This window comes from Falco peregrinus, chromosome 10, assembly GCF_023634155.1.
Source record: "Falco peregrinus isolate bFalPer1 chromosome 10, bFalPer1.pri, whole genome shotgun sequence".
Taxonomy (NCBI): domain Eukaryota; kingdom Metazoa; phylum Chordata; class Aves; order Falconiformes; family Falconidae; genus Falco; species Falco peregrinus.
Window position 1 is genome coordinate 25,928,889 of NC_073730.1, and position 16,160 is coordinate 25,945,048.

The 16,160-nt window shown below is 42.9% G+C and overlaps 1 protein-coding gene across 1 annotated transcript in view; it reads right to left on the reverse strand.

The window, feature by feature from the left end:
- Nucleotides 1–1,016: 1,016 nt before the first annotated feature.
- TRABD2B (TraB domain containing 2B) overlaps nt 1,017–16,160 on the reverse strand; it is a 295,983-nt gene continuing 280,839 nt past the window's right edge. Inside the window, 1 exon segment of the mRNA XM_055815797.1 lies at nt 1,017–6,174. Coding sequence (XP_055671772.1) covers nt 5,952–6,174 — 223 coding nt within the window. The 3' untranslated portion in view covers nt 1,017–5,951.

Genomic DNA, 16,160 nt, shown 5'->3' on the forward strand with positions numbered 1-16,160 from the left:
CTAATGCTGCTGGTGCAGCTCCACAGCTTGCAGTGCTGTTTTACTGCTGTAAATATCCAGGCAAAGGGATTTAGTAGTGAGGGAAGGGACTCATTAAAAGGGAAGAGCTCGGTTCTGCTTTCCCTCCGGCTGATACAATTCCGTTGACTCTGCAGAAAACAGCGTCATCTTGCACAGACTGTCAGGGTATTTTCATGCCTGTTCCTTGCTGTTGGGGGAGGGGAGGTGAATCCACTTGTGGCGCCATGTGGGATACTGCCGTTAAGTCTTGCTGCATTGGCAAAGCCACTGTCTCGGCCCTGCAGAGCACTTTCTGGCTGTCCACGGGCTCATCCCACCTGTGGCCCTATGTGTCCCCATGTCTGGCCCGAAGGCTGCGGGACTCACCGTGTGCTACGCTGGGCAGCGTGCAAATGAGCAGATATTAAGAATGAAACACCCCAAACCTCTCCCTCTGCTTTAGTCTCATCCATGTAACAAGACTTTTCCCCCCAGAATTCAGGTCAGTGTTCTTTAAGATCCCCGTTCGTGCATTTCCCAGCCCCTCCGCACCCCAGAAGGACCTCTGTGGGTTTTTTGGTGCTTTCCCACTGAGCCTTTGAAACAGCAGCAGCAAGCGCAATGCCCAGGTCCTGTACCTGCCCTTCGGAGCCTTTCCAAGCCCCATGCAAAACATGCCACGAGGTTAACCCAGTGGCTTCTCTTGAGTGACACGGCTTGGGGGCTGAGGCTGCTCCAGACACCAGGGCAGCAACTTGTCACCAGTAAAAAGGTGCATAGATTCTTCACATCTCCGCAGGAATGGACCTGACAAAACCACATCATTCTACGAGAAACCTTCCCCAGAGTGTGATTTCCTCCATCCCATGTTGGTCTTGGGCAAAAGAGAAGCAGGGTGCATAAGCTCTACAAATGGAATGTTCCCTTTTTTGCAGTGATTCCCCAGCTTTAAGTGCAAAGGAAAGGACCTAGACAGACAAGATTCTTGTGCTATGGATTTATAATAACACTTTATTAATATATTATGCTACAAAAATATTTTGACAAAATAATATTAGAAAGTATCTTTTTATTACACTCTTCAAATCAGTTCATGAAAGCAGGAGGCGGAACAGGAAAAAATATTTGAAATACATTTGAATTGAAAACTGACAAACGTGCAATTGAAAATTCCGTGTGAGCATGAACCTGCAGGACCATGCCTGTGGAAGACAAGTATTGACTACTTATTGGAAAAACCTCTCTGCCTTTAGCGAGATTAAGGTGCCTCCTGAAAAGCCAGTCACAGGAAAGGTCGCATCTGGGCTGGGACAAAACACACGCACACGTGCACATATACATGCACACCTGTGCACGTGCACACACCCCCACCCCACCCCCACCCCAATCTCAAAATTAGGTAATTATCTTTCTGCTTCAGTTACGCTGAAACATGCTCAAATTGAATCTGAACTTGAGCACACTCTATGGAACATTGATCGCTTCAGAGATATGACAAGCCCATATACTTTTTTTGGATATAATATAGAAATACGGTACTAAGCAAAGTTAGGAATGATAACATTTACACTGAGATAATAACTTTGGTGCTTTGGTTTCTCTAACATATATGCGTGGTGAGAAATTCCTCCCTGTGGTATATGGCAATGACTGGGTCATATCGTTCAACTCATCAATGCACTAAATATAGATTAAGTTCTCCTGGTTTGCATTTCTCTCACTCTCCACAATTGTATATTGAAGAACTTAGATAAATATACAACTCTGTACCTTGGGTGTTCCTAAATTACAGTGGAGCTTGGAGGAATGGGAAGGGAAGTTCACCAAAGCAGATTCTGACACCTGTATAAAGCATAGTTATCATAAATCATGTTCATCATTTGTTGCCAGATGAGGTATTGCATTATTCAACAGCTCGAGGAATTGCAGAGAAACTACATCAGTCATGAAATATAGAATACCTTCTGTCCCAACTTACTAACTGGTTCTCCAAGTGGCAGTGCATATTAATATAGCATCATCCATAGTTAAACAAGCAAAAAAGCATTAAAAAAATGAAAGAGTGGAAGTTAGATCTGTTGCTGGTGGGCTGGGATATGTACTCCACCAGGGCAAGAGCCTGGCAGATAATTAGCATTCATTTATAATGTTACAGTTACATATAATGTGAGTTGTATTGGTGTTGGTTGTAGCCCAGCTGAAAAGACGAATCGTACGAACATTTTGCTTTAGACTCATCCAAAATCACGCCCTTGACTGCTAGACATTGAGTGGCTCTCTTGGCGGTGTTTCTCAGAGGTAAACAGTATCACTGCTGTTTGCTATCATATATAGTAGGCATGGGTATTTTTGTTCAAACTCCTGCTCCTGGAATCTCGTGATTAAGTGGGAATTTGAGCTTTCCTTTGGAGGAAAGGAAACAGTTCGTTCCTAGTTTTTGCGAGGAACCCACAGAGCAAACGGAAGCCCCATGAAGCTGGTAGTCAGGTTACTTCAAGAGCGTGTCAGATCTGATGCACGCTTCTTAAACTCATGGTGGATGTAATCAGGATCCATTGCAATGGATGTGCATAGAGCTGTGCTAGCCAGTATTAGCGTATTTCAATTAATACTGGGCTGCTGTAGTTGATTAATAAATTATCCATTCTATTAATCACAGTGAGGGTCTCCTTCTTCCAGTATTGCTATGCTTAAGTGCCATGTGTTGAAAAAGGTTACCCTAAGTCATACTTTAGGGTAAGAGAACAGAAAAAAAATAAATGGTTGGTTGGAAAACTGTGCTGAACCCATTTGTGTGGGGTTCCTGAGCTAGGATCTATAGGAAGCTACCTAATCTTATATTTATTGTAAAACTCATGTCTTCTCCCTTAACCAGAGAAAGCTTAGATGACCGAGTAAACTAGATGCTTTTAGGTGGCAGCAGTCAGGTGTGTGGCCCCAAAGCCAGGACACACCTTGCTTTGACACCTGTGCTGCAGTGTGACAAACACGGGGCACCACCACAAGGCAAAGTTGGTGAGCTCCAGGAACATTCATTCATTTCACAGAATTATGGACAAAATGCCAGGAAATGCAAACAAGTTAGAATATACTTTGATATCCAAACTACTTACATACTGTGATATCCAAACATACCATGATACCTGAGCTAATGAATACTGAATATTACTGTCTAGTGGAGGAGTTACTCAGCAAAAAGCCTCATCGGTGACGAACGGAATGACTATTCTGTGCAGTATGATGATAGCTGTGTGCTCCTAGTATTAAAAAAAGCCCCAGAGGCTTACGGAGAAAGCCACAGATTGGGAAAATATAGAACCGTAATTTCTAGTCTTGGTCCTGTTGGTGGTTTTCCTTATGGTCTTGGACAAGCCGTTTCTGTTTTCTGCTCTTTTTTCTCTCCCTTATCTTTATGTGGTCTTGTCTATTTATACTGTAAGTTTTCCAACACCTGGATTTACTTCTGGGATGGTACCACAGAATCCTTTCTGGATTTGATCAGATTACAACAAATAAAGCTCAATGGCTTTTGGTTCGTTGGCTGTTCACTTTTACTATGTAACTTATCATCACCCTTAAGATTTGCCTGCCTTACTTCCAGTTCCATTTTTGTGAATAAGACATTATAGTTCAGTTCTGATCTCTGTCTTGCATGCACCAGGAGAACCAATCATCTTTTTAAATGCGTTACGGTTTAATTTGAAGGTCTGTTAAGCCATTATATTCAAATGAAGGCATTTCTAGAATAATAGCTCAAATAAAACCAAAATGAAACTTCTCAAAATATGTTTCCAATATTCAGCCCTGTGCAATAAATACTATGCAAGGTGAATGGCTTCCATCCAAAACCAACATCTCTAATCTTCTGCTAGCCAAAATACACAATATAAAAGTATGCACAGGGTGTGCTTGAAGCCCACATTTGGGACAAAGCTTAAAGTTCTCCATTCAGCCTTATCAACTGTTGTGCTTGAAAAAAATAGGGGTAGCGTATAGCACTGTGTGCTGTACCCACTTAAAATGACTGCCAGCCTACAGAACCTTCTGTCAAAAACAGAGCAAAGGCTGGAGGTCATGGTGTGCAGTAAGTAAAAAAGAAGTTACCCGGCTTCTCCCTGGCCCTTGCAAAGCAACGGGTTGGGATGCATGATGGAAAAGTTCAGTATTTCACCACGGTTTCAAATAAAACCATGCACCTTCTGCAGTCTAATTATTTTCTAACCTACTTTCCTAAATTAACTGGTATGATGACAACCAAACGGTGAATCCTGAAGTCCCTCTCACTGCTGAGACTTGAAGATTACATGGAATCATCTGCAGTCCTGGAGACCAGGCTGTAGGGCTGGTGGGAAACCAGCGTGACTGTTTTCAGTCAGGCTTTTATCAGTATTATTACTATAATCATCATCACTATCTTCTGGTATTTTTTCCAAGGTGAAAAAGCACTGCTTTTTTTTTAAAGCAAAGTTTCCATTGTATTTTCATGTTTTTCAAGTCTTTTTAACTGTTTTCATCGCATACTTTTTTATTTTTGGTTTGTAGATGACTGAGAAAGAAAAATACTATTTCAATCAAAATTAATTTTCTGGTTGAAATGTTTGTATCTGAATGGATTTTTCATCATGTTTTGTTGGGGGGAGGGGCGGAAATCAACATGCCTTATTACACATCATAGTTTTTAAGATGGACATGTTTCTTTTTCCCATACATGTTGTTCACTGCATTCATGAAAAGTAACTGCTGGGATAGGGAGCAGATTTTTCAGTGAGCGGAAGGTGTCACAATTTTCCCATCTAATTCAACAGAGGTACCACTGTCTACAGGTGGAGGAATGTTCCGTTTGACATAGGGGTCTTGAACAGGTTTTGGACAAGTCATAACTCAGCACGGAGATATTGGCTCTGAGCGTCATAATAGCAAGATGAAGAGGAATTTGTAGAAGTTTATTGCCCTCTAGGTTGTCCATCTGCATTAATACAACTGGTACAAGTTCTATAGATTAACAGGATACGACACCTTTATACCCTATAGACAGACCAAGTTCCGTTCTTGTTTACACTGGGAAAGGTTGTAAGCTTGTGTTTATATAAAATGAGGGAGACAAGAAAATAATTTCAGTGGGATTATTGCGGACTTTAAAAGCAACTTTTTATTAAGAAAGAGCTGTCTTAATTTCTGTTAGCAAATGAATTAATCCCAGGGCAAAGAGGGAAACCGGTAATTTCCAAAGAAGTTAAATAGTTTAGTTAAAGACAACAGGGGAACTTAGAGGGTTATCGTGACTAATGATGTACTAAGTCATATAAAAATAACTGGTGTTTTAGGTTGTAGCAGCGAATGAGTTAAGAATGCACCTATTTTTCTAATGGGCATAGGCCACAGAGAGCAGGATCTGCTTTAATCAGTGTAAGCTATGATAACGAGATAGAAAAAAGTAAAATATAGTTCAGCAGAAATGTACTTATTGGACAGTTGCTGTAAAAAGTAATGGTTAAAGAAACAAAGGTGGTGTTCATCTGGTGTCAGTTCAGACATTTGCAGAGTTGTCAGTTAGAAAACAAATATAGAAAATATTAATTTATCTGTTTCACCATCGCTACTGATTAATAAGGATGTTATTAACATATACAACAAGAAAAATAAGTTTACCAGTCGAATAAATACATTTTTTCTTTTTCTTTTTTTTTTCTTCTTTATATGAACATGTATATTTTACAAAACCCCATAGCACTATGGGAAATAAAGATCCTTCTACAAAAAGAAGATGTAAGTCAGTGTTACAATAAAGCTTTAGAGTTTCAAAATGTATCTGGGCAAAGAGACAAAATCAGCTAGAAGGCACTACTGAGTCAACTGAGAAGGTCCAGCTTGTAATGTTGTCTTAACCTCCACTTCATTCATAAATTATCTCTCTTCTCTATTCCAAGGGATTGCACGTAATACTAATGTGGTCAGGAAGGCTGCAGTAGATTCAGGAGAAAAGAAGCTATGGCCACGCAGAGAGGAGAAGTTATTGATGGCCATGAAAGGCTGGTTGTAGCTGAGCTTGTGGGCTGAGGCTGGGACGGGCGATCTGAACGCGGTCTCTGATCCAGCTGGTTTGAAATCCAAATGGGAGGTTTGACTGTGATGTAGCCATTGGTTATCCTGATATAGGAAGGCAACGTGGTGGTGCTAAAAGAAAACACAAGAGAAGGAAATTAAACAGGAGAACCCTTATCTCTACCCTGTGAGCTGTCATTCCATGTGTTGATACAACAACGATAACCATCACAATTATTATTATTGTTTGCATGCATTAGACATGCGGGGAGGGCCCCGGGGCTGGTAAGTGGGATGATCTGGAAACAGCTCTGATTCAGGATGTCCCTCAGCTTCTGGCTGCTGGTGGAATACAGCCAAAGGAGAGATCACTCGTGATGGATCTAACCTAGCGCACTCATTTTTTTAAGGATCCATTATTGGCCAGGATCAGGGACTGTGACAGATGTATCTTTGTGCTGACCCAGGATGACTTCATTCTTACATTCTTAGGTACCTTCTTGCCACCAAAGGTCTCAAAATTTGTCCATGTCTCAGAGACATGTCTTACTATGGACTGGATATTGAGTCTAGGAGGGGCCACAAAACACGTCCTTCCCCTGTTTCACAAGCCATAAAGGATTTCTCAGGATTCCCTTACACAACTGATAACCTTGAGCACAGAAGACTCAGCAGCTTTGTTTCTCTTCCTAGTTTTAAGCCATTTTGGATCAAAAGGCAATGTCAAAAACAGACTCTGTGTGAAGTTTCCCTGTCTGTGGATTTGCCTCAGTAGTAGTGTGATTGCTTATTGATTGTAGCCTGAGTTAGTACTTTGATTTGAATTTGCAGGTTGGAATTCATCATGATTCCCATGACACTGAAGGTCAAAAAGGTCCATTTACAATTGATTGGGTAGTCTGAAGTTGTAATCTCCATTTCATAAAATGCTTCCATTGCATCTGTTATCGGATGATCCACAATCCATCAGTTGTCACAGAGCAGCACAACCGAGCATGCAAACTGTGCGAAAGAGACAATTACTCCTGGAAACAAGATGTGACGCTAACACCTGCAGATTCCCTGTGTTGGTTTCTAAATCTTCCATAAAGGGGATTTGGAGACACTGAAAATGACCATCAAATATTTTTTTATGGGGTAAGAAGCTATGCAGTCCTACAAATATTTAGCTACAGTATCTGAGAGCCTGACCTTGGAAGAAAAAGGCAGTGTCTCTTGCATAATATCAGATAAAAGGAACCACACCTTGCTCCAGTTTCACACGCAGAAATAGAATTTAGTAGTACTGAAGGCTTTTGTCTTTTTCTGTCTAAGATAGCTTTCAGCTTAGATGCTTCAAATGTGTTGAGTCAATCACAAACTGTGAGAACATCAGAATCCACCCAGAAGGCGGCACTGGTAAACACACATGTGGGTCAATATCAAATCCAATAGACAATCACTGCACATTACACTTCACCCTGGGCTTCGGGATAATTAATTTCATTTTTCCCCTCATCCTTTAGACTGTCACCACATCTTCTGGGTGGGATAGTTGTTCTGTAGCTAGAAGTGATCTTCACTAATGTGCAATGAATTAGAGCAAAAATAAAAGGCAGTCTTGAATTAAAGACGGGAGAATTGCTTCATAGGAGCAGATAATCCATCTAACCAGTATTGGGACTTTGACAGTGAAAAGCAGTGCTTGTTTCAGAGGAACAAACTGCTGGGAACCGAGAATCAAGCCTTGCTGATTCTAATTCATGAATCTTAATTCCCTAATTCATGGGAACCTAAATTCCCATGGTGAGTGGTTGGTTTATGTCTTGAACTGATGATACAAGACATCTAGCTTTAGGGCTTCTGCTATATTGCATCAAAACCTCTGCAGTCACTTAATACAAAGAGTTGATCTGGGATAAGCTAATGCTGCTGTTTCAAATTTGTCCAGCTTTTTTGAGTGGTTAATTTAGTGCTGGCAAGAATGATACCAGATTAGGCACCGTATATCCGAGCTCCTGTAATATACATAGTGTCAAGTATGAATGGCCTTCCCACAGCGAATACAAAGCACCGTTAAAGCACACTTCTGATGCGAGGTACTACATGCTCGGAGTAATTCAGCAGAAATGCAGTCAGGCTCCAACTTCTCATCCAGATCTCATTTATCCTGTTGAGTGATGCTGTGGTGCACAGATTTGGCAACATTGACAACGGCATCACAATTCCGGGTTTTTTTCCCTGTACCAGTTTTCCATAAGGGAAGTATGCGTAGGTGCTTGTACTCATCTTTTGCTTATGGTTTGTCACTGTACAGAGCTACACAGTGTAGCCCTAAATTAAATTTGAAACTGCAAGCAGAGTCTGATTTTCAATTTCAATGTAAAAGAACATTGCCAGAATGCCATTCAGACTTGCTGTTTGGGTGTATCCTGCTCCTGATACACTCTATGGGCTTGACCCGCCAGTGAGATTCGTGTCCCTGGTGCAGGCTGTCTTTCTGCACCTCAGGGACGTACTGTATGAGATGTCCGATGGGGGACAGGCTGGCCACGGACCCTGTAAAAGAATCACGAGCTCATTCATCAACCAACTATATCTAAGGGATTCCTAAAGTAGCCTTATATGAACATTCTACACTTCTGTGTGATGTTTCCATTTTCTAGTCAACTGGCAGAAGTATTTTGTTGGGCTTTTGTTGTGGCATTTTTTTCCCTGCCTTGAAAACATTTTTGGTATTTTTTGGGGAAAAAAAACCCCTACAGTTTACTTAAAATCCCAGTTTCCTATCAAAAGTCTGGAGAATTTTTAACCACTTTTCTCCCCAGTCAGCAAGGTCATTTTCTCTTTTCAAGACATTAGATTTCTATAAAGGTTTCCTTGTTAAGACAAATACTGTTAGGTGGGGTGGTTGTTTGTTTTTAAAAAATACTTAAGTGCTTTACGAGAGAACAGTGTGTTTCCATTAACGTGTACAAAGCATGTTAACAGCAAATGAATCACAGTTTATCCATACAAAACATTTTTTTAAATGCAACTACTTCTAGCCAACTGCCAAGGTGGTTTAGAGATATTTAGAGAGAACAATCCCTTTTACCAAATGCTACAAAACTCTTTGCAAAAACTGTGGCCCAAGGTTGTAACTAGGCTGCTTCTATAGCAAATGGGGAGAGAAACCTCTCCAGGAGGTGGTCCACCCCATTCCAGTGCAGGTCTCTAGGGGGTACTTACTCTTGCTCTGGGTCTTTCTCTTCCTAGGGGTCACAGAGGGACCCTAGAGAGCCAGGTTAGATTATAACCTAACCTTAGAGGAGGCCCTGGTGTCGGGAGGTGATGTCTCCAAACTCCCTCTGAGCATGCCTGCACATGCACGTAGGACCTCACTGACCCCTGGACCTTCCCTAAGGGTGAAAACAGCAGCAGAGTCCCCTGAACTCAACTGGAAACCTTCCACTGTCCTCAAGGAGGTTCTGATAATTCCTGAAATGAACACAGAGAATAATAAAAATGAATCACAGATCTGAGGGATGAAAATCTGAATTATTACCACGCCTCCTCTTGCCAGCCCAGGATATTCTGTATTTCAGTCTTTTGTGTCTGATAAAAATATCTTCCATAAAACATTCCACATGATCTGTAGTGAACAGGCAACCACTGGCTCCACTGTTCATACCTCTTTTTTGCTTCTGTGTATGGGATTGTTTTAAAAATTTGGAAGACTCCAGGTATCCTTTAGCCAAATGACCTGCGGTATCATATTCATGAGCTTGTACTTTTGATCAGATAATAGGGCAGTTTTTCACATCAGTGCATTAGTCATACATTGTCTTACCATCATTAGAATGTGTAAAACTTTCCTCCAGAATGGGGCCTCAGGCACTGACTCTGCAAACAGGCCCCACTGAATCCAATTATATGATTCAAGCCCTCTGTGCTGGGGGCATGTTGGAGCACCTTGATGATTTGGGAACATTTTAAAACTGAAAACTAAACACAAATGCAATCCTTTGCAGGAGTTTCTGTTCTGCTTTAGCTTGGGAGGATTTTGCAAGGAGCTCACAAACTTATTTTTTTAGCATGACTTGGTTTACCCATATAAGCAGGGCTCACCTGACCACACGTGACACCACAGCAGAACGACCGAAGGTAGGACCAGGAGGGACTTTCTGGTTCATTTGTCCCAAAGACAGGAACAGATCTAAACCCCTCCAGACATTTATATCTAATCCAGACTCAAAAGAACCTGCAATGATGGTAATTCCAGAGTCTCTGCAGACATCTATTCCAGCATTTCACCATTCCTGACATCCAGAATTACTGCCTAATGTTTCACCAAATCTCCCTTGCTACAGCTCAAGTTCGTGACTTTTCCTGTCCCCGCGGACAGGTTTATTCCCTTCATCTTCTCAGCAGCCTTTCATGTGTTTTGAAGACTTAAGCATGTTTCACCCCAGCCTTCTCTCATTTAAACAAATGATTCCCCCCACCTTTCCAAGTCCTTAGGTGCCTTCCCTCTGTCCTTTCTTCTACTCTCCCCTGGCTCTGCCTAGCTGATTTTCTCTGGAGTGAGACGCCCCAAACTGGAAGCAGTAGGTCTAGCTGAGCTATTGCCAGCCCTATGCCTTGTGCAGTAGGTACCGCTGCTGCTTTATTTGCAAAGCAGAAGAAAGTGCATGAAAAATACGCTATCTCCAGGAAGATGGTCTTTACACTACTTTTTGGCCCCAAAGTCCAAACTGCCTTTATGGGCCCAGTAACTGTTCTGAAGCTTGTGGAAAACTGATGGTGCTCTGGGGGGGTGAGGACCCACCGAAGTATGGTGCTATTTCTGTGTGTTTCCAATCTGCTGCCATGCCTCAGTCCCAACACGGTTTCTGCTCAGGGCGGAGGAAGTGACCCTTTTAAGCACAACTTACACAGTGTTTGGGGATTTTTCTCGATCAAAGGAGCTACATAAACACATGACAACTATTTTTAATAAATGTAAACAAATGTGGACTCAGGCAGCCTTTCCTACAATAGCATCTGATGAAAGAAGCCTATCAGGACAATGTGCCAGCACAGATTGAATCCTGAAAAAACGCATGTTTCAATTGAAAACCTAAAGAGCTAGTAAACTGAAAAATTTTTTTGAGTAAATACAATAATGGCTGTTTTGCATTTGTGATTTGATGTTAACCTTATGATGGCTAGGGTTTTTTTAAGTGATATTAAGCATATGCTTCCTGTTTCTTTTCAAACAAATTTTGCCCTATTTTTTTTTCCTTTTCATTTAATGAACAGATGTGAAAGGAGTTGATCACATTATTTTCCTGGTGATCGGAATAATGTTCTGCTAGTGAAGACAATTATTCTTGGAACTAACCAGACCTATTTATGTCATCAAAATTTATTAATCAAGATTTGAAAAATACATCTGCCTAAAGCGCTGGGACCAACCTGTTGCAGTATGTAAACAAGCTGGCTGGCAAGAAATCTGACCACATGTCTGAAAGAAAGGACTCAGTGCTCAACCAAGAAGGAAAAAAAAAAAAAAAAAAAAAAAAAAAAAAGAGCATGCCGGCGAAAAAAAAATCGCATTAGAAGTAAGTCACAAGGATTTAACTGTGAAAACCACTACAGTAACCTCCTAAAGGGAATGCAAAGTCCCCATCTCCTGATGTTTTCATACTATTATTTGCTGTGTTTCTGGAAGGTATTCTTTAGATCAGCATAGGCTCCATTACACTCAGGCTTCATCTGTTTCTTCATCATTGTCTTTTTTACAGACACTTGCAGCCTGAGGGATAAATCCTGCAGAATGCTGAGTCTGCTAGTCCCAGCCTAGCAGGATGCTAAGCACTGGAAGCACAGGAGTGCTTCCAGCAAGGCTAGTATTCACATACCTACAACTCCACACGCCCTAAAGTCCTTTGTGGGATCAAGGCCAAGAGGCTCATGCTTTCACAAGGTTCAGTTCATTAAAAAAAAAGTAAATAATCCAACCTGGATCTGATTAAGGAATCCGGTTTTGGTCTACAGGAGGCCACTGCTTATTTGCAGTAGTGCAGTAAAGTGCCTTTGTGTGTCTACATGAGTAAGCAGTATCACACGCTGGTTTGTGGCCAACAGAGAAGTCAGGGGATGAGCCAAAGAAGAGCCTTATCTCTACTATTTTCCCTTTACCCCAGGGTTACTGGGAGCCCAGATCTTTGGCCATTTTCTACACTGCAAGCATCCACCCTCTGCGAGCAGCACAGCGGCAGAGTCGCTGGGAGGCAGCTGCAGCCACGCTATCAACAGAGGGGTCAGGCAACAGCACCAGGAGCATCTCAACAACCCGCTGCTGCCGACCTGAGCTTTCCTTCTGACGAGACTCAAATGGGAACCAGCCTTCCACCTGAGACAAATGTCAAGCTCTGATCCAGCCTTATTCCAATTCTCTCCTCTCGAGACAGGCACCTGCGAGCCTCCGACCCCCGTGCAGAGGCAAAGGGCAGCGCACGGCTGCTGCTAGAGATGGATTCCCCCAGCCCTCCTCTTTGTTAGGACCATGTCTGCCATGGCTTATCCCTAGGAGAAAAGAAGAGAGTACTGACAGGAAAGGGAAGCACAAATTTCACCAGGCATTGCTCTGAAAGGACAGAAAGCCACGAACAAGCACGCCAGAACCCCGAGCCAGACTGTCACTGTCGCAGGAACAGCAGCGGTGGGGAGCAGGACACTGCACACAAGGATGGGATGATGCTTGAGGGGCAAAGGGAAGTAACATCAGCAACTTCACCTCCTGAACATGCAGGACTGAGACTGTCAGCAGCACCTGCAGAAGGTGCCATCACAGAGAATCACGGGCAGTCCTTCCGGATGCCTTGGCCTTTAATAGGATTTAAAGGGTGGGATTAATTATAGCTATGGCAGATGCAGGCTTGTAGTCAGAGCTCTTCAGCTGTGTTCCCACTACAGTTCGTGGGGAACAAGATGTCTCCAGATGACAATCCTTTCCCCCCAAAGGCATGTCTCTAAGGTAGGCGAGAGGAGCTGTTTCTGAAGATCTCTATCTCAGGAATTCAGGTCTCCTGAACCCCAGCCAAGCTCTTGCTCCAGTAAGTGCTTTGACTGGTAAGGATGGGTTCCTACAAAGGGATGGGGCCACAGTGTGGGGAAGAGGAAAACTGCTGATCCTGCCGCGCAAAAAGCAGTAGCTGGCGGGGTTGTAGCTCCCCGCTGCAGCCCCATAGCGGGTCCCCAACAACAGGCATGGCAGGGCTGCAGCATGCTGTCCTTCCTTGGGGTCTTGTCTCTGAGGTTTGACACGATGGAGGAGTTGGTGGCTTGCTTGGATCAGGGGTTCCAGGGAGGCCATGATGGTGTAAACAGGAGGAGGCTTAATGCTGAAATGCAGCTCAAATGCTTCTAGTGCATTTTTGCCCCCCTGTCTGAATGGGCCATGGGCTGGAAGCCAGGAGATTTGGTTTTCAGCTCTATGACACCCACCAAGGAACCATCAAAACCTCATTAAATCACTTCTATTACCCCCCTGACTCTGATCTGAGTCAAGACCTTGAAGCGTTAGTGTGACACCACCAGCATTAACCCAACGTGAAGCATTTTGCAGGCTCTCCCTCTGATTTGCAGGTCCCACTTGCCCAGGCCACCTGCAAAATACCTCTGTGATGACAAATTCAGCCCTGGAGTGACACTGACCTGCAGTGAGACTGAGCACTACAGGGGCATCCTAAAACCACAGGTGGGTCACGTTGTGAAGGCAAAGTTGCTGTGGGGCCAGAGGAGGGAATGGGGATGGGACGGGAAGGGATGGGAGCAATGGGTAGTGCTGCACCAGAGACAGGGGAAAGAGGAGTCTGCTGTCACAGCAGTGCAGCCTGAGGGTCCCTCAGGCATGGGGACACAGTGATGCAAAGGTGGACAATGAGGATGCATCTAGCAGGTAGGGAAGGAGCAGGTGAGAAACAAACTCAGCACAGCCTGAGTGCTCTTTTCTGAGGTGAACTTCCAGGATATGGGAAAGTTTCCTGCACCTTGCAGTCAGGTTGAGCTTTCCCCCATCCCCAGAGGAGACTGGGTATGATGGCCCTTTCCAGCCTCCTGCCCTGAAGTCCTTCAGGAAAACCCTGCAAATACAAATCCTGCACCCACACATGTGGCAGTGACAGAATCAGGCCCGCCACTCCTTTTCAGACAACTGCAGAATGGTGTAAAAACACAGAATGCTGTAAAAACCAATAACCTTTGAAGCACACCCTCTGAGTAATTACCCCATTCCCATCTAATGACTTAAAGATGTTATATTCCTCTCTGATTTGGCAACAACAAAGATTTCGACCTTATTAAAACCAGCCCATCAGGAAACTACATGTCATCCTTTAAAAAAAGAAAAAAAAAAAGGGAAAAAAAGAGGGGGGCGAAAAAACAGAAAGAAATTAAATTCTTTAAAATCCCTGTGAACAATAATTCAAGATATTGTAGCTGAAGACCCATAATTTGTTGTAGAGTGTCTGGGTGGTCCTGAGGCAGGAGATGACAACATTAGCTCTTTCCTTTGCCCTTCTAAGAAATGCTTTGATGATTCTCTAATATCCTAAGAATATCCCCCCGTGATTCTGCACTGGGACGAGGCAATCACAGAGCTGGGATAATGGATCCCAGTTTTACCCAGGACCTGGCCCTTGCTAAGAGGGGACAGCTCAGAGCCCTTTGTTTCACCAGTTCTGCACTGACATCCGAGCCAGGATGCATTCATGATAGTCTAAGTAGTGATGTGGGCTCAAAAACATCCACAAACTCATCCCCACCCACTGCACACATCTGGCTGTGTACCTGATCTGTATGCGCAATTAAGGCACTCATCTTCATGGCTCAAATAACCAAGTACTTGTTTCACTGGTCCTTGGACAGATAGTGATTGCAGTTCTTACAGCCAAAGTAAACAAGAACATTAAGGATGCACACACAGATGGCCTTAGTATTGTAAAAATCTTGCCAGTGCTGCAATCTATGAAGATTTTTGGGCAACCTGCTGATACACAACACGCAAAGAGTTAATTTGATGGCTGCAATCAGGTGGTTTTGAACCAAATCCCGAGCATGAGCGGAATATCTACCTTTTGTCTGCATTTTGCAGACTGCCTGTGCTCACCAGTACAGCCCCATGTGCAAAACAATTTGCATTTTTGGGGTGGTCAAAATCATAATCCATATTTTATGTCTTGGGCTCAACCTTTCAATTAATTAGAACCAGAGTGACTTGGTCTGCCCTCCCCTATGTGCACTCAAGTGTTTGTTTGGCATTGTGTGGGCCCTATGGCTCAAAAATTTTTTGCAGATGCACAGAATTAACCAAGCATGTTTAGATGTGCTTGGGGAACACATACATTCATAGGGATGTATATATTTGACCCTGTCACTTTCTTGTTAACACTGTAAAAGATATCGACTTTCCCCTCCAGATTTTAAAATGATTTAGAATAGGCATATATAGAATAGGGATATACCTAAAACATCCTGTAAAATTAAGTATTTTCTCCAAGACTGTTCTCTAAGTCACACAATTACTTCAGCTAAGAAGATGCCTGTGCAACGTATTAAGGAACAGAATGAACAACCAAAATATAAACTGGCTTAAATGGATGTCCAATATACTGCATTTTTCCATTTGATTTTAATTTTCTTTTTCCTTCTCCCTGTTCTTTTTCCATCTCCGCATAACAGTTTTTCTCTTCGTTTAGTCTGTATCGCATTTTTCTCTCTAATTCACTGGGCTCTCTTTCCTGCTCACTGCTTGTATTTTTCCAGACTCTCTCTTAGTAAGAATAATTAAGGTTGGGTCAGATCTTTGAACCTGTTATTTGGAGCAGTATTGAATTCAAGCTTGTTCCACTGCACAAAAGCACTGGCTTCTTTTTCTTTCCAACAGACTCACTCTCAAAATAAAAAAAGGTTCGTTAGGCATATCTATCAGCAGAAATTCCAAGGACATGAAATTGCTGCATTGCCCACAAGGTTTGGGTTCATCCTGCTGCTTGCAAAGCAACCACGGTGACACCAGCCACAGCACAAACTCTCTCCCCAAGCGCTTGCGAACCCTCTGAAAGCCCAGAGGTGCCATCCCAAGCAGCTGCTTGCTGGCCACGCTGCAGCCG